Genomic DNA, 23,035 nt, shown 5'->3' with positions numbered 1-23,035 from the left:
AACAACAAAAACCAAATTAAAGTATGTGATATCCTATTCGAAAGCATCCCCTAAGTCTGCGAAGTATTACAATAGTAATAAAAAAAAAAATCTTGTTTATCCTTATGGAGATGCAAATGGATCTATTGACCTAAGCCCATACAGCCTACTACAATAGTTAATCTAGCAGAGGCTTGTAATGAAATTTTTTAGTCATAAAATATGTTCTTCCCTTTATATTTTACATTGAGAGAGAAAACATGTTTTAACTGAAATAGGTATTTCGTTACATAAATTTAGTTACAATTAACAATTAAAAAAAAACACGTGTTTGTATTATCCAAAACAAATTGTTCAAAGTTGAAAAAAAAACCAAAAATCCTACATAATTATCACATCTGTTTCCAAAGGCATAAAAAAAAACAACAAAAATATTAAAAATCAATTTATTCACGACTTTATGCTCAAATACATCTTCCCGTTGATATTCTGTTTGACAGGGTTGATTCTTTTGAGTATTTGCGTCATGGTCTCCACCAGTCGCTCGCTGCGGACCCCCGACCGCTTGGACTTGAACTTGGTGAGGAGTTCCGTGGTCGTCATGGGCTTGCGCGCCAGGTATCTGCGTACCGCTTCCTCGGTTACGCCGCATTCGTTGCTATAAAAAGAAATTGAGATGTTTCACGCACGGAAGAAAAATTATGTTGTAATCCGTACTATCCATAATATCACGCTTTACCAGCTTAACCAATCTTCTTGAAATTTTGCATACACGTAGTTGACGACTTTTTGTCCCGAAATTCCCACGGAAGTGAAGCCCTGGGGCGCACTAATTATTAACTAATTACTAATATTATAAAGAGAAAAGATTAAATAAATAAATATATATAGAGACAAATCAAACAGATTAAGTTAGCCCCAAAGCAAGTTCGAAACTTGTGTTATGGAATACTATCTCAACAAATATTCTATAACATATACTAGATAAACACCCAAGACCCAGGTAAATCTGAAAAAGATCATTAACCTGACCGGGAATCGAACCCGGGACCTCCAGTGTAGCAGTCCGGCATGATGACCATTAAGCCACGGAGGTCGTCAAATTCATATTTTTATTTTTGCTTGTAAGGAATAAACTCAAAAAGTACTGGATTTTGATGATATATGGCACAGAGATAGACGAAACCTTCAGGTTATTCCCATAAGCTACTTTTTGACGGATCGCTAGTTGTCTGTAAATGTTAACTTGTTAATTATCTTACTTGGTTTATATTCGATTTAATCCTATCTAGTTACGAAAAAGCTGAAAGTATCCCAATTTTATTATTTATTTATAATTTTACAGTTTCTCTTCCCCCTATTCAAAATGACTGTAAGCCACATCCAGCATTTTTCCCACCGCGTCTATATGAGTGTAAGCCACCACCACCAGTTTGCCCACCGAGTCCAAAGTCAGTAGTATCCCTAGATATACTCACACGTAGTTGGGATCGAGCTTGGGGCGCTTGGCGGGCGCGTGATGCGCGGCGGCGTGCGCGGCCGCGAGCGCCGCCAGCGCGCCCGCGCTGCCAGTCGCTACACCACATATATATGTTACACGTTACACATTTTAACCAATACATACTAATATTATAAATGCGAAAGTCTGTATGTTCCCCTTTCAAAGCTGAACCGCTGGGCCGATTTTGATGAAATTTGTTATGCATGTAGTCAAAGGCCCCAGTTCAAACATATACTACTTTAGTTTTCACAAATCAACCAAATTACTATAATGGGGGTGGTGAAAAAAAGTGTGAAAGTACGTGAAAATGCGGGCGGAAATATTGTATGAATATTTATGAGTATTTATGTACCCTTAGGAGAAAAAATTAATCCTGTTGAAATAAATACGAATCTCACTGGATACAAACATCAATCAGCAAATCAAAAAACAATTCAGTCGTGTTATATCAAAATATACCGGTCACTTTTACATACTTATTTATTTAAAATTTCTTATAATTGAGACTGGCTGGTATAAAATGTTGTTCTTCTTTAATACAAAAAAAAAATGCGTGAATGCATCGCGCCTTATAAAATAATTGAATTTTATTTTTATCATAACTCTTTAGATGTGTGTCGTCGTCTAGTTACAGTACTGAAGCTAAATAAAAGTTTGTAAAAAAATTAAAAAGCTACATAAATCGTTTAACATGTTGGTATTATCATTAAGCGACTCACCGGAAGTATTGGCCGCGTTCTTGTCCTGCGCGGCGCCCTTGCTCTTCTTGGGCTTCTTGTTGGCGCCGCTCTCCGGGTCCGTGTCTGAATCCGAACTGAACTCCGTACTCGACTCTAGAAGATATGTTTATTTTTATACCTTTTTATAAGACCTACATTTGTTCATTGACGTCCTTGGAGAAGAGGCCGCGGTGAAGCTTCTTCTGCGCCTGCGCTTTGGAAGTCTGCTGTGGTCTTTGTTTAGGTAATTTTATGACGTCAATAAGTGATGTATATCATGCTAAATTGAATAAAGAATTTTTAATTTGAATTTTTTTTTTTTTTTTTCCTCTTTATTTTTTTTTTACAGGGCTTTTTCCTTAATGGCATGTCAGCCCTATCGTACCCTAATTAAGAGATCTACTTCTGAGAAAATATAAACACAAACTCGTAAAATTTTCTTGCAACTATCGAGTTAGGTTTTGACAATATTGACTGGGCAAGTCCCACATCATTGTAGTTTAACATTAATTCTCTCACTAGTTGATCCCTTTCACACTTATATTTAATACAATCAATGAGTATATGTTGTACATCTTCTAAAACACCACATCTTTCACAGTTAGGAGTATCTGATTTTTTCATCATAAATTTAAACTTATTACATAAATAATGACCAGAACGAAGTCTAAATGCTACTTTAATTAAATTTCTACTAAGTTTTACATTACTAAACCAAGGCACTTGAGGAGGTTGACTCTGTAGCGTTTTATACCAAATTCCTTTCTCCAATGATCTACGGTTAAAATATTCTTTCCATAAATTGTAGGTAATATTTTTGAATTTAGAAAACTTTTCTACATAATCCGGTGAAATAGTAGTGCTAGAACCACTGGTCCTTGCTTCTTTTGCTAATGAGTCAACCTTCTCATTGCCCACCAAACCTATATGAGATGGAACCCATTGCAATCTTAACTCAACATCGGTTTGAACTACTTCATACAAAAGTGCCAAAATATCGTAGGCTATCGATATACCTCTGCTATTTCCAGAGGCGCATCGAGCCAGGTGTTGAAGCGCACTTTTGCTATCAGTGAAGATGACACATCTTTGTATACCCAGCCCTCTTATGTACGATACTGCCTTTAAAATTGCAATGAGTTCAACGGACATTATAGACAGACAGGGATCGACCTTAAAACCTTCAGAGAAATTGGTGGTGCAGTCGTAAAAAGCCGCACCTGCCCCTTCATCACTTTTCGACCCGTCAGTGAACAACATGTGCCATCCACAATATTTCTCTTGGATTTCATTCATTATTTCAAACTTGAGGACACTCGCGTCGTAAGACGCTTTTGCCTGTTTGACGGCTTTTAAATTAATCTCAATCTTGTACTCTATGCTTGAGACCCAAATATTCAAAGTAAACATTTCCAGAGGAGCAGATGAATGGATAATCTCATGTTTGGTTTTTTCATAACATTCTACTAGCAGTGGTTTCTTTTTTTTCTTCCAGTATTTAAATTGACACAGAGTACTTAACTTATCAAGAAGGTTTACACTTTCGTTTTCTGAAATTGATTGAAATTTCAAACAATGTTTGTATGTCAACTGAACTCTTCTTATATACAGGGGAGGTATACTTAATTCACTCTCCATCACATGTATGGGCGTGCTCTTAAGGAAACCTCCTATGATTCTTAAAGCCTGATTTTGAACCTTGTCTAATTTTTTTAAATGTGTTTGAGCACTATTTCCAAACAAGCCACTTCCATAGTCCAGTCTGCTTCTAATAAGTGATAAATATAATTTTCGCATATGATTAGGATGTACTCCCCAAGATGACCCTGTTAGTACTTTTAAAATGTTCAAAAATTTTAAACATTTTTCGCTTACTTCATTGATATGCTTGCTCCACAGTAGTTTTTTGTCCAACCATAGTCCCAAATATTTTATACACTCGCTGGAAGATAATGTCACCGAATTTATTTTAACATTGGGTACCAGCTGCCTACGACCTCTACTGAATACACATAGTTTTGTCTTACTTGAAGATAGCTCCAATCCCAAATCATTTAAAAGAGATACGGTTACATCCAAAGCGGCTTGAATTTCATCCTCACAACAACTGAAATCCTTATGACTGAAATACAATACAAAATCATCTGCATACTGACCAACAATAACATTTTGTATTTGCTGACAAATTTTATAAGTGGCCAAATTAAATAAAAGAGGAGACAAAGGGTCACCTTGCGCTAAGCCTCTATTAGTCCATCTGGTAACCATTTTATCCTTATTTTCATTTGGCACCGACAGGTGTCTCTCGGTAAGAAACGACCACAGATAATTACAAATATTAGCCCCAATATTAAGTTCATCAAGCAAATTAATAAGCTTTCCTATTAATATATTATTGTAGGCATTTTCTACATCAAGGAAACAAGCTAGTGTTGGTTGACTTTTAGCAAATCCTATTTGAATATAAGTGACAAGTCGTGAAAGGCAGTCTAAACAAGAATGTCCACGTCTGAATCCTACTGTATTTACGGATAGTATCGATTTTTTCTCACTGAACCATTCGAGTCTTCTTGAAATCATGGCGTGGAAAATCTTACAGATACATGAAATCAAAGATATTGGTCTTAACTTTGGATTTTCTGTCACTACACTACCTTGTTTGGGGATAGGAATTATATTAATATCCCGCCATTGACGGGGTACATGACCAGTACAGAAAATGTCATTAAAAATATTCAATAAAAACAACTTCGCATTATCAGGCATGTGAAAAATCATGGAATATGTTATTCCATCGTCGCCGGGAGCTGTATCTTTTCTTTTCAAGCAGTTTTTAAACTCACTCAACGTAAATTTAGAGTCTAACTGTGTATTATTACTCGTAATAGTAGGTTTACTTAAATATTCTCTATTAGCTACGAAATCAGGTGTAAGAGAGCATAATAACTTCTCCTTATTTTCGTCAGATATATTTGATCTTTGGTTTTGATATCCCTTAATCCAACGCATTTGCCTCCACATTTCCTGAGGAGACGTTTGCCCATCTAAATTGTCACAGAATTTCTGGTAACATCTGAACTTAGCATTTTGAATACACTTTCTGCTTTCAATTATTTTATTTTCCAATAGTGAAAGATTCGAAGGAGTAGGATTACGCCGAAATTCTTTTAGCGCTAATCTACGTTGGGCAATAACTTTAGAGAGATCAGAGTTCCAGTAGTCCCTTGGCTTAAATTTAGACTTGGGATCTGTACATACCTTCTTAAAGGGAATATGCTTATTGACGGATTCGTTGACCTTCTCAAGAAAATAATCATATTTTTCTTGAATATTTTCGAAATTGAGGTGAGGTATACAGAAAGTATCTTTTAAATGGTCCCTATAAGCCTCCCAGTTAGCACTCTTGTAATTCCTACTTTTAACAAAATGAATATGATCCTGATAACTCAAAGAAGCTTTTACAACAATATGATCACTACCTAGATTTTCGTTGCTTACTTGCCATGTATTATTAAGTGCAATGTCTGAAGAAATAAATGTTATGTCGGGTGACGATTTTTGGAGGATCCCGTTGACGAGTTTAATCCTTGTTGGACTTCCATCATTTACAGATATAAACCCGTTCTCTAGTGATGAGTCCAGAAGTTGATTTCCCCTTGTATCAGTCTTATATGACCAATTAGTATGATGGCCGTTAAAGTCCCCAGCGATTATAGTTTTCTTTGAATACAAAGAGAATATACTATCCCAATCGGAAGGGCCAGTAGCGACAGTTTGCGGGCAGTAGATAGAAAACACATTTTCCAAAGAACTACAGTTAAGAATTTTGATATGCAAAATTTCTATGTCCGAGTTAGTTAAGTTCAAAGGACATACCTGTACTGAAATCGATTTGTGAACTATGATGGCAACTCCTCCATAGGTATCAGGCCGATCCCTTCTGTAAATATTATATCCGTGGATCTTCAAACAGGCTTCAGGCTCTAACCATGTTTCACTCAAAATGGCTATGTGTATTTTTTCTTGTTGCAATAATGTTTCAAAACTTGCCAATTTGGGTCTGAGGCTTTGTGCATTCCACTGTAATATATTAATAGTAAAATTTTTAATAGGTCTATCCATTAAAAAGTTTAAAAATTTTGCCTAACATCTCTCCATCGGTAAACATATCCTTTAAAACAACTTTACATTGTTCAACAATCAACTGAAGCAACAAAAAAATTTTTTCTCCCACCGAAACATTAGACAATAATATATCTTTAAAACGTTCAAAAATTATTCTAAACTTTGATCTTCTTTCTTGCTGAGTTGCTCGTTGTGATTCCTGTTTTTTATTATTACCCATTTCGACTTCCTCGAATTCCATAGAACATTTTTCCGTGTTGCAAAGATTTCCCTTCGTTTCTTCCTTTTTTTATTCTTTTTGTCGTTTTTCTTCTTATTATATGAGGCAGGAGTTTCTTCACTATCTAGTCGCGTTTGCTGGACCATTGTTTTAGCCCCTACAACATTGCTATAAGTATTTTGAGAAGTACCGGAAATTGGGACAGAGGCAGGCTGTGAGGCGCTGGTGTCCATACCAGTTGCTTGTGCAGGGGTCGGTTCCATTTCCCAGTTTATGATCTCAGACTCTGACTCTTCTTTCTCCGCCATCTCTTCTTTATAAATAAGTAATGCCTTTCTATACGTGGTATTATTCTTACTCATAATAGAGCGAATCAATTTCTCTTTTTGGTAAATGGGGCATATTTTGTCTAGGGCCAAGTGGGAACCTTTACAATTGGCACATGAAAATTCTTTAATTTCACAATTTTCATGGTTCTCTCCACATTTAGGGCAAACAATTTTCTTCGTGGGACAGAACTTGACTACATGTCCAAATTTCCAGCACCCGGAACATTGAGTTACAGGGAATATATAGGTATCAACCTTGAATCTACATCCATATGCTGTTATATATGGGGGTAAAATGGTTCCTTTAAAACATAGTCTTATTGTTTCACTCGGTACCCATTTTCCATCTGCGTCAATGCGATTTAAACGTTTAATTGAGACAACTTCTGCTGAAGATTCTACAACATCCACTAAATCTTTTTCTGTCATATCTAAATCAACATTTTTCACAATACCATAACAAAAACTGGTTTCCGTAGTCATCTGACATCTACATCCCATATTAAGTATTTTTTGACAACCTAACAGTTTTTCTGCCGTCTCTTCGTCTTCTACTTGAATGAGAACCTTATAGGGGCTTTTATATTTTATTCTCAAAATATTTGAAATATTCTCACCTCTCAGCAACTTTGCCATAGCCATTTGCTTAGGTAAAATCTCCAAAGAAGTAATACATACTTCATATCTTTCAATATATTGCGATTCTCCTCTTGATGGTTCAACTTGGCCCTTGTGGGAGTTACTCCTCAGTAAACGCTTCGCTGCCCTCTTTCTGCGGGTAACAGTTTGGAAACCTTCCTCACTATTACTTTCATCTTCCCTAGTCTTCCTTTTCTCAGTATTCCTGAAGTTTGAGTCATCCCATTCTATCTCTTCAACAACATCACTTTCCTGCCTGCTCGTTTTTTCTTGAACTTCCAAACTTCTATTCAATTGTATGTCGCCGTCACTATTATTTTCCATAGCTGAAGGTAGTTTTATATTACGCCACAAAAACGATAACAGACCCGATGTACGTGCACACTCAACGCAGCGCTGAGCGCAACTGTAATTTGAATTTGAAACGATCAAATACACATGATAGATTTCTGTAATCAATAAATGTTGTGTTTTCTCTAAATTCTAAATCCAATTTAGGAAGAATTATATATCATCCCAAATTACATCATTCACAACTTCAAAATATAAAAGAAACATTGAAAGAATATCTTTCGTTTATCTCGATTCGTAAACAAGAGAAGATTATAACCGAAGTTGTACTAAGGCTGAGGTCGTTCCCAACGTTCCGTATGACGTGTTACGAGTTAATAAATATATACGGACAAATCACACAGATTGAGTTAGCCTCAAGGTAAGTTCGAGAATTGTGTCATAGGATCGTTGAATTAGTCAACGATACTATATTCTATTACATATACATACATAGATAAACATCCAAGACTCAGGTGAATCTGATAAAGATAATTTTCCATCTTGACCTAACCGGGATTCCATTGTAGCGTGATGACGAAAGCTAAATCAAGCGACACAATTTTTCGAAAAAAAATAAATAATAATAGACACAATATCACGTTTTTCACATTTTGTGACAACCCTGACCGCATAGTCGTCGCTGGCGGCTGTGTCGCCTTTACCAAGGCAGATGAACAACTGAATCTAATTACACTGTGGCTATATATATTTTGACGACCTCGATGGCGCAGTGGTAAAGTTCTTGCCTTTGAACCGAGAGGTCCCGGGTTCGATCCCCGGTCGAGTCATGATGGAAAATGATCTTTTTCTGATTGGCCCGGGTCTTGGATGTTTATCTACATATGTATTTGTTATAAAATATAGTATCGGTGAGTTAGTATCCCATGACACAAGTTTAGAACTTACTTTGGGGCTAGCACAATCTGTGTGATTTGTCCTAAATATTTATTTATTTATTTATTTATACCTTTGTCCTTCTTAACTTCAGTCTTTTTCTTCTTGGTGAGCTTGCTAGCTCTTTCTTCTCCTTCTTTTGTCGGCTCGTCTTCTTGCTCCGACTCTTGTTTCTGTTCCTGTTCCTCTTCGGAGTCTTCGTCGGAGGTCAGCAGTTTCCTGATTCGTATATATTTAAGACGTTTGTATACATGCATACATAGATTCTAATAATATTGAGGTCCTACCTAGACGCACGTTACCATTCCATTTATATCAGTTTATTTTATTTATTAATAAAATATGATCTAAGCAAATTAAGGTGTGACTATACTGGTTTTTGTTGCTTCATTATGTGAAGTTCCATTACATAATGAAGCAACAAAAATCCGATTTGTTCAATTAGAAAGAAAATACATTTAGGCGACTTGTATAAAATCTGACACCAGTGTTAGCAATAACACACTCGATAAGACATTACCGGAGTGCATCTTCTTCCGCGACTCCTTTGAGCTCTTTATTCGCCTTCATCTCATGGTCGGACTCACTGAAAAAAAAAATACAAAATGTTATTTTAATATATATTCGTCTTTTTATGTTTTAAAATAACAAAGGACAGAACAAACGCTATTGCTGTTGCCCGCAATTCAGCCCACGTTAGTAATATATTTTGCACATTAATAGAATACTATATTTTCATTTGAAATTATAATGGACATAGAGATTTAGCCGTGAGAGCGAGACAGACAGACTTTCGCATTTAACATATTAACTATCTTTGGCCCGTGTTAATTTTCCGGGATGAAAGCCCTAGATAGAGCGTGAAGAGGTAACAAACAAACTTACTTTCGCATTTATAATATTAGTTAGGAGGTTAAATCTCATATTATGATAGACCTGGTGATCAGGAGTCCAAAGGTTATGGTGACCACTGCCCATTAGGTACATACTATAAAAGAGCGAGTAATATAAAAGAAATATACCTTTCCGATGAGTCCGATATATAATCCCTTTCTCGACCTTCTTCATCCCCGTCGTCACTTTCCTCAAATGCTTCGTCTTCAACCTTCTTTTTCTTCTTCGTGGCCGCAACTTTAATTAACAACGATATTCAGTTCAAGGCAAAATAGGGCCACATATTACAATCTCAAAACAGCGCTTCATTTTGATATCCTAGACATCTAGATAGGAGACGACAACTAAGGAGACCGAGGACCATGCGAAGAAAAAGTATTACAGCGGATCCAGGGCTGAGACGCTTATAGGCTGATGAAGAAACCGGGAAATCGCTCAGACCAAAGAAATAAGTTTCTTTTTACTCCGCTTGACTTTGGCTTCAAGCATATACGTCTCCGAACTATTTTCGCCGACTCACACATAGTCAATTGAATCAAGTTCTTATTAAATGGATTTGTCATACATTTAACACATGCTAATGAGATTTAAAAAATCTGGAATCGAGCGGGAGTTGAACCCACGCCCCTGTCTATCCGGGACAGTGCTCTTAACCACTGAGCTATCGAGACCATGCCAGTTCGGCCGAAATTTTCCGCCCGATTCCACATTTTTTTTTAATCTCATTATTATTTTCAAAATTAAGTTCTTATTAGATTCGATTGAGTATGTGTGTGTATAATTCTATATTCACTAAACTAATTCACTAAACTAAGTGCAACATTAGCTAATATTTCTATAATATTATAATATGCACTATTAATAATGCACGCCACGGTGTTACCCGCGTAATTATTAAAAAAAAAAACTTGCCTAATTTTATTACAGTAGTGCCGTAATCTACTTTATAAAGCGCTATATACTATCTACTTTTTAATCAAATCGCGTACTTGCGGGGTAAAAATTACCCCATGTGTTAATCCAAGGCTTCATTGCCAAATTTCCCAGTCGTTCTAGCATAAAGAAGTGACAAAAATAATCACAAACTTTCGCCTTTATATTAGTGGGATTTAGGTTTCTGTAACTACAATCTATTTACTTCAATAGACCACAATATTTCTAATAGGGATGTTAACAGATTCTGAACGTGCTAGCACAACATAATATGAAAATATGTGTTTTAACTACAGCAAAATGTATCCTGCATTTACCTGGGGGGCGGACTGCATGAAAAAAAATATATTTTAATAAAGTAGTTCGTTAATAAACCATTTTTTTACACTTTAAGACAGACAGACAGACAAACACAAAGTACAGCCATATGACTGTTTCCCGCGTTATGGGCGGCAGACTCATATAAACGTTTACAATTTTTGAATGCATCGTTAACAAAAATTACTAAAATTTATTTTCTTGATAAAATTCAATAGCAGCGACGCCTGCACCAAGCCAGATGAAAAAAAATTAAATAACTTCTTTCTTAGATAGGTATCAAATATGGTTAATAACGTGGACTAAAGGCATAAGTTTGTTCGCTAGTCGGTTGACACTAGATGGCGCTAGTCGTAAGACATACCAGACTCCTTTAGGCGACTTGAAATCTGACACCAGTGTTAGCTATAAAGTCTGAAACCAGCGTTAGCAATAGCACTCTCGATAGTAAAACAGAATTAGATTGCATAGTATGAGCTAAATAATGTTTTGTCTCTTTCTGTCGACGTCAAGAACCTATTATAAAGTGCTATAGTTCCAAAACACGCTTCAACTTTAAAAAAATATATATGAATGGTTTTATGTATATGTATATATGATGCAACGTGAAAGGCGATCGAGGACTGGTCGTACTGTGATGTGACTCACCTTTCTTCTTGTCCTTGGCCTTCTTGGCGCCTGAGTCAGAGTCTTCCTTGTCCACAGCTTCCGAGTCAGATGAGTCGTCGCCCGACTCCATCAGCTCGTCCATGTCCGAGATCTTCAAGTCTTTTGACAAAACGAAATACTATAAATTTCTATAAAATAATGTAATTTTTGACGCAAGATTTTGATTGTCATGATTATGATAAACTAGCTTCTTGTCCGCGGCTTCGCTCGCGTAATATTTTCCAGGATTAAAGGTATGTCCTTCTCCATAATTCAAACTAAATGTATACAAAATTTCAAGAAGATTGGTTGAGTAGATAGAGCGTGAAGAGGTAACAAACTTACTTCCGCATTTATAATATTAGTAAGAAAATATTAAACTAACATATTCAGTAACTATCGGACCGTCCCGACTCCCCCACATATAGAGACTATAAAATTCACAACCAATAGTATAAAAGTCAATAAAAATTATTTTTATTGTCAACTAATTTGAAACCAGCAGGGCTAGCATGCGACAAGTCGATAAATTTATCGATAGAAAAGACAAAATTTGTCGACGAAGAGAAATATATCGTTTTCCCTACATGGGATCAATTATCGATTAAATTTGTCTTCACGATAAACGTATATCGACACGACAAATCGATGTAGCCGTATTATAAAACATACTATTTTTGTACGGCATACATGTAAGAAAGGATAAACAAAACAAATGAAACTCTACCCACAAATGTTATATTTTATGTAATATTATATTTTTTGTCAAATTCAAATGTTTTGTATCATTTTTTTGGTAAATATCTATCTTTAGACATACCTTTCTTCGCTTTCCCTTTCGTCTTCTTGTCGCTGTCCTCGTCGGCGTCGTCGGCGGCCTCGTCGCCGCGCATGCGCTTCCGGAACATCAGCGAGAAGTAGTTCATCACTTTGTTACGCCTGTGCAAATATATCGCCATTATTATACAATAAACTCCGTTTTACACAATATACTCTGTTATTTTATTACGAGTCCTAATATGTAAACAATCTTTACAGTATTTAAAGTTGAATTTTGTTTAAAAAAGTCAAATATTTGTTCAATTGTGGGTTTCGACTTCCTTAATAAACTTCGTGAAAATTTCCCAAAAAGAGAATCGATCTGAGCTCCCCTTCTCAATCGTGATGGGGTGATATCAGGGTGAGTTCTGACTGGTGTCATCCGTTCGTTCACGAGTTTAGATACCGATAGTTTTTATATTTTTCAAGGCCAACTACCGATAGCGATGAAATCATTTTTCGGCAACACTAGATCTGTATTACAGGAGATTCCTAGACGGCTTTAAAGCAATTGGACCCGATAGTGTTAACGTTGTGGGTATGTCACCAAATTTAACAAATCTGTATGTGTCTACTCCTCTAGATGTCGGTGTCATGGCAAATATACATTGGCGATACAAATAAAATCTGGTGCCGGCACAACAATATCGTCGAAAAGTTTGTCGAACCTTGGCGGATTCGGTATACATTGCTGGTTTTTTAATTGCAGCAAATAAAAGCACTCATACAAATTACGCAATGTTTACGCATTCACGTCGACCTGTGTCCGAGTTCGGTGACAGTGTGGAGCTGGCATGACATTAATGTTAGCAAAAATACTATAAGAAAAAAATTACAATCCTGATTTTTAACTTAATTAATTACAGAAAAGCAATGGTTCATGTGGTTAATACCTTCCAAATTCCTGTTCGGCTTCTTCCGCAGATAAAGCCTTATACCGCTGAATAGGCTGGAAGTTATACCTGAAAATTGAAATCTCATAATTTAAATAAATAAACATATTAGGACCAATCACACAGTTCGAGACTTGTGTTATGTTGTGTTTCATTGACATAATTACTCTCTTTTCTCGAATTTTCGAAGAAAAAAAAACAACGTTTGGCAATATAATTCACTTGTGTACGCAACTGCTTGCCGCTAGATAGCTTTAGGTGACTTGAATAAAATCGACGCGATTTCCAAATCAAATCAAATCATTTATTCAGAAATTAGACATTCACAGGCACTTTTCCTCGTCAATTTTTATATTTATAGTTATTTCTCACAATCTACTGGCATTTCGGAACGACCACTGCTGAGAAGAAATGCCGAAAGAAACTCATTTGAATAGTGTTGGTCCCTATCATGCCAGATTGGCTTACCATTATTGTTTCTTACAATTTTTTTTTTAATAATATATAAAAGTACATAATGTACATAGTCAAAAGGTATATCAAAACAGGTTATGATTGTGATCCGAGTGCTGATTATAATATATACATATATATAGCCACGGGCCAAATATATAAGACCGCTGTATCAACTAATGCACAGGTATAATGAAACGTGCACAGTAAGTGGCGAGGGTGGGAGCTTATTTCTTTTTCTGCTCAGACAAAGGCGGCGCCATGGCAGTAACTCTTACCCCACTTGCCTGCCTCTGCCCCGCGTATCACACACATTTTGTTAAAGAAGTGGGAATAAGGCGTGTCTTTGTTTTGGCTTCGTAAAGTACTTACCACTCCTGTAAAGGGTAAGCGTCTATGGCACCGTCAGCCGCATGAGTGAACACGTAATAGGCTGCGTTCTCTGACACACCGCCCTCGCGGATACCCTTGAACCTGAACAAATGTATTTTATTATCAATATAAATTCGAATGCAGAGGCTCAGACTCTGCACACGCAAAGGGCCCAGACAAGAACCCTACTTGTAGAAAATAGTCCTAAGAATTAGAAGTTAGTATTCATTTTCCTCGAAGGTAGTAATTGAAGACAATAGGCCATTTGTGTGTTATTAAAATGAAATTAGAACACATTCAGCCATTTATATTTTTATTTGTTTTTGATAAATCTCTGCCGGAAAATATCCTATAAGCATACATGGGATTGCACCCAGTATGAAAATACTGGTTTGTTCTCAAAAAGTCAAGTGCCAACTCAACTATTAGTGTTACAGATTGTAATGGATTTTCAATTGTCTATACTTTTATTATAAAGAGGTAAGTGTTTGTGACTTTGTGAGTTTGTATATTTGAGGCGGATAATCTCCGAAACTACCAAATCAATTCCAAAAATTACCATTAGAAAGGTACATTATCCAAAATTGCTATAGGCTATATTTTATCACAAAATTTCCACGGGAGCAAAGCCCCGGGCAATATCTAGTATTATATTTTTTAAAAGTAAATTTTTACATATTAAGACTTATACAAAGTCAATGATATTACTAAAACATGAATAGATAAAAAGACTGAAGGTCAATCTGAAAAAGATATTTATCTGTCTTGACTCAAACCTCATGTCAATAGGCTCTTCATGGAATTGTGCTTTATGCTACAGTAATTTGGGTGAATTTTCAATGGGTTTGAATAGATTGACATGTTAATGACTGCTCACTTTTTTCCGGTTTTGCCTCCCACTTTCAGAATCCATGGCTGGTCCTCAACCTTGTATTTGCGGGACTGTATCCCAAATCTCTTGCGTCTCGCTTCCTCTCTGACATCTCGGCCATATTCTGAACCAGCTCCGTATCTGAAAGCTTTATATATAAGTAAAATCATAATGAAAAAGTAGATTAGTAGTATTCATCTATGTCAAATTTTTCCAAAATTGGTACAATAGAATTTGAATTTATTCTTAACAAAAAGAAAAACAAAGATACAAATCTTTTCTCTTCATAATATTAGTATGGATTACCTATTTTGTAAACACTAATTGTTTTTCTAAGTAAAAATATCTTTTCATACTATTGTGTATATATATGTAAATCTTTACACAAGCAGATATTTAAAAGAGTGGTATAAATAGAATACGACAGAAAATATCTTCATTGCCCATAGAAAAACAATAGTACAACAGCCTTGGGCAAAGCATTCCAAAAACTTTAAGATATGAAAGTTAGGAGAACAATGGTCAAAGAGAAAGTAGGGCAACATTTAGATTAGACTTTAGTTTTAAACCTCTTATAAGCCTACAGTTGACAATGTAATCCAGAAGAATATGTCTTAAATAGGACTTTGAAACATAAATCCAATCTCTGATCTATCTCAGCCTGTCGCTTTCATGGCTAAACTACTGGGCCCATTTTGATGAATTTTGTTATACATAATTATTGACCTTAGGTCAAACATAGGCTACTGTGGGTGGAGCTGCGGCAACAGCTAGTATTTAATTTATCATGCAACATTTAAACAGTAAAAAACCAAATGAGTATTAGTGCCTATTTCAAATTTACAGGCAATGACATAACAAAAATTAAATTAAAATGAAAAATACTTGGGCATCTCCTCCTCTATTCCTTTGAATTCTCGGATATTGTTTTCTCTCTCCATCTTGACGTGTGTCCATTTTGCAAAGTCTACGTTAAGTGTTGCATTGAACCTCATCACATGATACTTCTTTTTCACATTCTTTGGCACGCGTATTTTGAACTCTTGGACGATAGGTGATTGCTGTAAATGTAAAGGCTGTGTAAACATATATATAGGACAGGAACAGCAACACAATTATAAGGTAAGGAAATTAAAACTCACCGAGGACCCACTTGCACTACTCATTTTGAAAAATATATTATGCGTCTTCTATACAAATAGTATTTGTCTTATTTACATTAGTAAGTAAATTTCATTAATAATGATAAATATTTTGCTAATCATATATACAAATCTAATTTTCACTTCACGAAATTAATACTTAGAATTTTGCAATGCAAAAATGCAAAGCAAACACAAAATCAATTTGACAGTCGGTCGACAGGTTGAACGAAGTGTCAATGTTAATGTCAAGCAAGACATGTCTATGTCAAAAAAGACAGAAAATCATAGACCATAGACGTCACGGACGAATGTAACCCAAATGCAATGTAACCGGATCAAATTGGAACTATTCCCTTTTTCTGTCACTCAATCTATCTAGTCTATGATCAGCGGTACCGGGCCGGCCATGCGAGATTGAATTGTTTGTTGTTGATTTTTTGTATTTCCATTGTCAATAAATAAATATACATAATGGGTAAAAAGAAGAATAAAAATAAAGTTAGTGGTGCTGTGAAAACCGCTGCTAAAACTGACAAGAAACTGGCCAATAAACTGAAAAAAGAACTCGCTAATCTGGGTGAGGTTAGTTATGCCTAAAAACATTGCAATTATCTAGCTCTTGTCCGCGGCGTCGCCCGCATTAATTTATTCGCGAAATCAGAACAGACAATTTTCATCTAAACTTTCACCCGTTATAGTTATTTGGGGGTTGATTTTTGGAAAAAGTAGCCTGTTTGAAATATGCATACTAAATTTCATCAAAATTGGTCCAGCGGTTTAGCCGTGAAAGTGGGACAGACAGACTTTCGCATTTATAATATTAATATGGATCTATTTTTATTTTGAGATACCTTCATATTATTAGAATGCTAAAAATCGTAATGCTGTTAATAAATAATGTTTATTAGTTTAGCTATTAACAGCATTCATTGTTATCATTATTCGATTCATCATTGCAATAAAATGGGTAAATACAGAAGTAAGGGTGACTTTTAGGAGGATATAGCCAAAGTGATAGCTGAAATCGAACGTGAGGAGGCAAAACGTTCAGCAGCGACAGAAAAACCTTTGCTCGGTCCGCCTACACCCAGAGCATATGCTACGTTTACTCCGCATCCTACTAAAGATGAACTTATCATGTTTGGCGGGGAATATCATAATGGCCAACAGGTAATTAATGATTTTTAATGAATTACTGTGTTTTTTAATTTCATGTTTCTTTTTTAATTTCTCAAATATGGAATGAGACTAGGATCTTATTCATCGTCAATATCAAAGGATATATCATCATGTTACTTTATTTCTATTTTAAAATAATTAAACACTTTAATTACCTATCTCTCTTTTTATAAATTTTAATTATATTAATAATTCTTGTGGGTGTGTGGGTGGAAAAAGTTGGAGGAGGCTTTTATCCTTGGGGACCAGAAATGGAATTAAAGCTATAATAATAATAATTATTATTATTGTGGGGTACACTTTTAATTTTCTTTCAAAAACACCAAATTTCTGATATATAAATGAGTAAAAACTTTTTTAAATAGGTGATAAACATTTCAATTTCAAATTGCCAAACTTTGCCCAAATTTGCAGTGAATTGTGCATTTAAAGTAAATTGACTCTTTTTTCCATATGGAGAAAAGCCTGTGAATGTCTTAACCCCATGGATGTGAATACTTAAATTTTAAAATGTATTTTGTGGAAAGAATAATGTTATATATTATTAATTAATTTTTTTTTTTAAATCTATTTTTTGTCAAGGCTTCAGTTGCTTGGTGCGACTATGCCAGCCACATGGGGAAATTCCATTTTATTTGCTATTATGTCTGCCTTTGTGTCATCACCCCTCTCCAGAATGTATAAATACATCTGGCCTCCTGAGACAACGGTTTGTTCATCGTAATGCTGATCTCACCATTGCCCAAACAGAGATCACGCAGGAGTTTATTTCTTAAGCTTGAGTACTGATCACATTCCAACAAAACATGAAGCAAATCTTCAGTTTTATTGCACACATTACATGCATCCGAATTGCCAAAATAAAAAAAAATCTGAATGAATTTTGATGAAATTAATATATTCACTGGAGATTAGAGCTACACATCGTAATCAATCAGTACTGTGTTAGTGCTTACATATTTAAATATGGCAATATTCCTCAAAATTTACAAGCACTACCTGAAAAAATACAAAAAGAACTATTCTCATGTTCAAACAAATCTGCTGTAACATATGTTTGTCCAGACAGAAGTGTACAACGAGCTGCTGTTCTACAATCCCACCAACAACACATGGAAGCAGCTCAAAGCCCCAGGAGCCCCTCCGCCTCGGAGCGCCCATCAAGCTGTCGCAACACCTGCTAATAAGTATGTCTTAAAATCAAATTAAGACAAAAATTATAGAGTAATTTTTGTAAATTGGTTGTTGTTATGTTGGATGTACATAGATTGGTTGTGTTGGATGTACATATACAATTAAATTCATAGATCAACACAATATAACATGGGTAGAGAGAGCTGTATGGAAAACCTAGTCATGGTCAAAAAGTTGCCAAAGGAGTTCAAAGATATTCTTTATTTCTATACCTACAAAATATTACTACAATCTGTGTTAGTTTAGTGCTTATTATGTAACTCCAAATAGATCTCTATTCCAAGTTAAATGGTGGTTAATTTTCATAACTATGGAAATTCACCTATATAAATTTACATTTTTGTTGATCTACAATTTCCCTTTCACTGCATCATGTTTGTCCATGAGTCACTTCTTAACATGAGTCTCCTTGTTTTATAATTTTATATAATTTCAATTATTTTTCTGATTTTAATTCTTCAGAGGGGAGCTATGGATTTTTGGTGGAGAATTCACCAGCCCAAGTGAGACACAGTTTCACCACTACAAAGATTTATGGTGTTTCTCTCTGGCTGACAAGAAATGGGAGAAGGTAGGTAACTATCCCAGCAGTCTTAAACAGAGATTGGTTTACATACAAAGAAATAAGCTGGGACCAATGATGAAGAAAGCAAATGCCGCCGCTTCTTATTTATTTTTTACATTTATATTTTGCGTCCCACTGCTGGACATAGGCCTCTTTTTCTTTACTTCCTGTTTCCATAACTCTCGATCTAATTATCTATTCTATCTGTTTCTATCTATATTCTATATGTTTTATGTTAAGTATTTTGTAAAAAACTTTTTTTTTTTCTCAGGTAGTAGCAAAAGACGGTCCGTCTCCGCGTTCGGGGCACCGGATGGCGTTAGTGGGGCGGAGGCTCATAGTGTTTGGGGGGTACGCGGACGACGGGAGGGAGTGCCGCTACTTCGACGACTTGTACGCGTTCTGTCTGGACACGCGGTCGTGGAGTAAAGTGGTCGTGTCTGGTAGGGGGCCCAGCGCTAGGTCAGCTTGTGTCCTCTTTCCGGTTGGGAGCGATGGGGTGAGTTTTTGTGACTTCAATTTCGGTTTACACTTATCACTAAATAGTATAAAATAGCCGAGGAACGATACAGTTTAATTTTTTTTTATTTACATCAATAATCTTATCTGCTATCTACAAATTCAAATCATTTATGCAGAAATTAGACCTTCACAGGCACTTTTTTACGTAAATTTTTATATCAAATAGATATCTCACAAGCTACAAACTACTGGCATTTCGGAATGACCACTGCTGAGAAGAAATTCCGAAAGAAACTCTTTGAACAGTGTTAGTCCCTATCATGCCAGAAGGGCTTACCATTATTGTTTCTTACAATTTTTTTCTAATAATATATCAATCAAGGTACGTAATATATTATAATTTTAACCACCCTTATTAATGATTATTGCATAATATAATTGATGGTCTAAGAGCCGCCTTAGACTTAAATCAACATGATTTCCAGATATTGGTCTACGGCGGTTTCTCTCGCGTCCGTGAAGGGAGAACCGAGCGCACGAACACACACACAGACCTGTTCAAGCTGAGCGGGCGGTCGAGCGGGGCGCTGGCGTGGCGCAGCCTGTGCGGAGGCGTGCGGGCGCCCGCGGCCCGCGCGGGGCAGGCTGCAGCCTCCGCACACGGGAGGGGGTACGTCTTCGGGGGCGTTAGTGTGAGTATTACTATCATCCCCACTGCTGGGACACTGGTCTCCCCTACGGATGGATACGCGGGCCTAATGCGAATTGATGGGTTAGTATACAGATATACTATATTTTTGTCTAGTTTTGTCCCTGTAGACAGGAGACCCCGTCATATGTTCTATTTCAAGAAAGAGATGTGCTTATTTGAAATACATGAGAAGAAACGAGACGTCGCGTTTCTTCTCATTACTCAATCTACCACTTTGTATGAGATTATCCGGATTGTGTCGGAAAATTGTTTGGAAATCTTCTATCTCATTTATTTACTCTGTCTGTCGTCTACGTAGTTTTCTTGGTCCACCACATCAATTGGGTCTGTTCTCATAATCTCTCATACCTTCTCATAATCTCTCTACCACTTTGTATGAGATTATCCGGATTGTGTCGGAAAATTGTTTGGAAATCTTCTATCTCATTTATTTACTCTGTCTGTCGTCTACGTAGTTTTCTTGGTCCACCACATCAATTGGGTCTGTTCTCATAATCTCACAAAAACTCGGAGTACACGGCAAAGCCGTGTACTCCGAGTTTTTGTCGTCTTTCTTTAGGTCATAGTTGATGACGTACATACATGTTATATTGTACTAAAGTTAACTAAACTCAATTACTAAATGTGAGCACATGTTGTAGCTATTAAAAACATATATACTAGTTGTTCGCCGCGAACACAATAAATTTTGATGAGTTTTTACAAAATTGTGAACATGTCAAAAAACGACTTACACGATTTTGATGCCCCACGAACTTAAAAATTATATTGACGGATCCTACTTATCTTTTAAATTTCATCAAAATCAGACCAACGGTTCGAAAGTTATCGCGTTACAAATATACATATGCTGACCTCCAAACTTCAATTCGAAGATGGCACCCCATGATGATGATGAAATATACAGACAAACATACAAAAATGTATTTTTGCCCCAAGTCGATTTGTAGACTTCGCTCGCTCGTTCAATTATGATTATTTATTTTATTATGTAGCGTCAGTACAGGCCACTATTTGTTAAATATTGCTTTTCTTTACACTAACAGGATGTAGAAGAGACAGAGGAAGAATTGAGAGGCGAGATGAGTGACGAACTCCTCATGTTAGACCTGGAGACTGGCAAATGGCACAGCGTGACTTTGAAAGGAGATAAAGTTGCTACAGATAGTGCAATAGCGAGTGGAGTGCAGGAGAGTGAGGAGAAGAAAGAAGAAGCTGTTACAGGTATGTTTCAAATTCAGCATTCTTTGTTCAATTTAGGATGATATACATCATTAATTGTTGACGTTTGTTCTATTGCCCACATTAAGCAACGTTTTTTCCAAATATGTCACTTGCCCTGTGACCCTCAATCCGTCCAGTAGATTTCGCGTGAAAGAGTAACAAAGATGTGTGTGTGTATGTAACACATACACGTCTACACATACTTTCGCATTAATAATACTAGTTGTTCGCCGCGAACTTAGACCTCGCGAACACAATACATTTTTACAAAATTGTGAATATTTCAAAAACAAGTGAACCGATTTGATGCCCCACAAACTATAAAATTCTATTGGCATATCTTACATCCCTTTTAAATGTCATCAAAATCGGACCAACGGTTCGAAAGTTATCGCGTTACAAACATACATACATTTACATATATACTTGCAAAAAATGTATATTTGCCCCGAGTAGAATGTCAGACCTTACTCGGTCAATTAGTAGGATTTTTAAAGACATTTTTAACTCCCCTTTTTTTTCCCTTGCAGTGGTAACAGATGAAGTGTTTACAATGAAGTTGGGTTCGGCGCCCGCCGCCGCGGCACGTCCCGCCGAGCGCACGGCCGGGACAGAGCCTCGGCGCGGACCAACGCCCAGGATGTCCGCTATGATGGCGATTCAAAAGTCGACATTGTATTTGTATGGGGGAGTGTTGGAAAAAGAGGACAAGCAGTTTTATCTTAGTGATATGTATAGTTTAGGTAAGAATATTTTATCCTTATACACATCGCGTAATCGATCTGTCGCGTCTGTCTGTTTGTATGAACGCGATAAATTCAAATACTACCGACTAAAGACTAATTTTTGTACGGTTTTCACCAATAGATAGTGTGATTCCTGAGGAAGGTTTATTATGATTTTACCCGAACGAAGTCGGGTCGGGCAGCTAGTAATTTATGGATGGCCCCTTAATAGTAGTTTATTTCCAGATCTGCATAAGTTAACGGAATGGAAGACGTTAATCGAGCAGCCGCCGCTGCCGACCTGGCTCGGATCCGATTCGGAATGCGATTCCGAATCCGGATCTGAAACTGATGATTCTGAATCAGACGACGATTGAACGTTGGACTGCGTAAAATGTATGTTTGTAAATAAAATGATAAGTATTTTTGTTGTTATTTAATACTAGCTTCGCTCCCGTGGGAATGTCGGGATGAAAAGTACCCTATGTGTTATTCCAGGTTATTTTCTATCCGTGTACCAAATTTTATAACAATCGGTCCAGTAGATAATGCGTGAAGAACATAACAAACAAACAAAGTTACTTTCACATTTATAATATCAGCTGAGACCAGCTTGTACTAGTACAACTAAAATCACTTTATTATTTAATTGTATTAAGAGATATTGGACCTAAGTGGAACCTACAGTTCGGTTTTTGTATTGTTAGTTCCACCAACAATATAAATATTGATATGTGTTATTTTTCACCTGTGTTTTTATTTTTATCACCCCCGATGCTAGTGATATAATGTTTTTGTAAAAGATTACTACAAAACAATTTGCACCTTGGGGGAGACCTGATGCTCAGCAGTGGACTGCTACAGGCTGATGATGATGATGAAAACATTT

At 36.3% G+C, this 23,035-nt stretch overlaps 2 protein-coding genes and 1 long non-coding RNA gene across 5 annotated transcripts; 1 reads left to right on the top strand and 2 right to left on the bottom strand.

Annotated features, from left to right (window-relative positions):
• Positions 1 to 411: 411 nt before the first annotated feature.
• On the bottom strand, positions 412 to 16,300 carry TfIIFalpha (Transcription factor IIFalpha). 2 transcript variants are annotated; one of them, XM_053745894.1, is made up of 14 exons: positions 16,083 to 16,300; positions 15,826 to 16,001; positions 14,947 to 15,081; positions 14,070 to 14,171; positions 13,245 to 13,313; positions 12,353 to 12,471; positions 11,533 to 11,652; positions 10,884 to 10,895; positions 9,762 to 9,870; positions 9,260 to 9,325; positions 8,813 to 8,958; positions 2,200 to 2,313; positions 1,458 to 1,554; positions 412 to 637 (listed from the first exon to the last, which is right to left on the bottom strand). In XM_053745894.1, exons 1-14 carry the CDS (start codon positions 16,104 to 16,106, stop codon positions 430 to 432), a joined length of 1,497 nt encoding a protein of 498 aa, XP_053601869.1. In that variant the 5' UTR covers positions 16,107 to 16,300; the 3' UTR covers positions 412 to 429. The 2 variants fall into 2 exon arrangements, with proteins under 2 accessions (XP_053601869.1, XP_053601870.1); XM_053745895.1 differs by lacking the exon at positions 10,884 to 10,895.
• LOC128670326 (uncharacterized) lies at positions 3,676 to 6,609 on the bottom strand. The gene is made up of 2 exons (XR_010369910.1): positions 6,076 to 6,609; positions 3,676 to 4,321 (listed from the first exon to the last, which is right to left on the bottom strand). It is a non-coding gene; the product is annotated as an uncharacterized LOC128670326 (long non-coding RNA).
• LOC128670325 (uncharacterized protein) lies at positions 15,926 to 22,893 on the top strand. Of its 2 annotated transcripts, none has more exons than XM_053745897.1 (9): positions 15,926 to 16,062; positions 17,082 to 17,255; positions 18,330 to 18,451; positions 18,921 to 19,033; positions 19,299 to 19,522; positions 19,971 to 20,177; positions 21,244 to 21,421; positions 21,952 to 22,164; positions 22,393 to 22,893. In XM_053745897.1, exons 2-9 carry the CDS (start codon positions 17,223 to 17,225, stop codon positions 22,521 to 22,523), a joined length of 1,221 nt encoding a protein of 406 aa, XP_053601872.1. In that variant the 5' UTR covers positions 15,926 to 16,062; positions 17,082 to 17,222; the 3' UTR covers positions 22,524 to 22,893. The 2 variants fall into 2 exon arrangements, with proteins under 2 accessions (XP_053601872.1, XP_053601871.1); XM_053745896.2 differs by lacking the exon at positions 15,926 to 16,062 and adding an exon at positions 16,462 to 16,667.
• The last annotated feature ends 142 nt before the right edge of the window (positions 22,894 to 23,035 follow it).

Source organism: Plodia interpunctella, chromosome 5 (genome assembly GCF_027563975.2).
Source record: "Plodia interpunctella isolate USDA-ARS_2022_Savannah chromosome 5, ilPloInte3.2, whole genome shotgun sequence".
Classification (NCBI taxonomy): domain Eukaryota; kingdom Metazoa; phylum Arthropoda; class Insecta; order Lepidoptera; family Pyralidae; genus Plodia; species Plodia interpunctella.
The sequence above is the reverse complement of the archived record's forward strand: the minus strand, read 5'-3'. Positions and strand labels throughout refer to the sequence as shown.

What these genes read in the sequence shown, in the direction of transcription:
- LOC128670325 (XM_053745896.2), top strand. Translation starts at nt 16,557, where the DNA reads ATGGGTAAAAAGAAGAATAAAAATAAAGTTAGTGGTGCTGTGAAAACC. An exon ending in AATATCATAATGGCCAACAG is followed by an intron (nt 17,256 to 18,329) that starts GTAATTAATGAT and finishes ATGTTTGTCCAG; the next exon opens with ACAGAAGTGTACAACGAGCT. An exon ending in GTCGCAACACCTGCTAATAA is followed by an intron (nt 18,452 to 18,920) that starts GTATGTCTTAAA and finishes TTAATTCTTCAG; the next exon opens with AGGGGAGCTATGGATTTTTG.
- TfIIFalpha (XM_053745894.1), bottom strand. Translation starts at nt 16,106, where the DNA reads ATGAGTAGTGCAAGTGGGTCCTCG. An exon ending in GGAGGCAAAACCGGAAAAAA is followed by an intron (nt 14,172 to 14,946) that starts GTGAGCAGTCAT and finishes ACATTTGTTCAG; the next exon opens with GTTCAAGGGTATCCGCGAGG. An exon ending in GCTTACCCTTTACAGGAGTG is followed by an intron (nt 13,314 to 14,069) that starts GTAAGTACTTTA and finishes TTCAATTTTCAG; the next exon opens with GTATAACTTCCAGCCTATTC.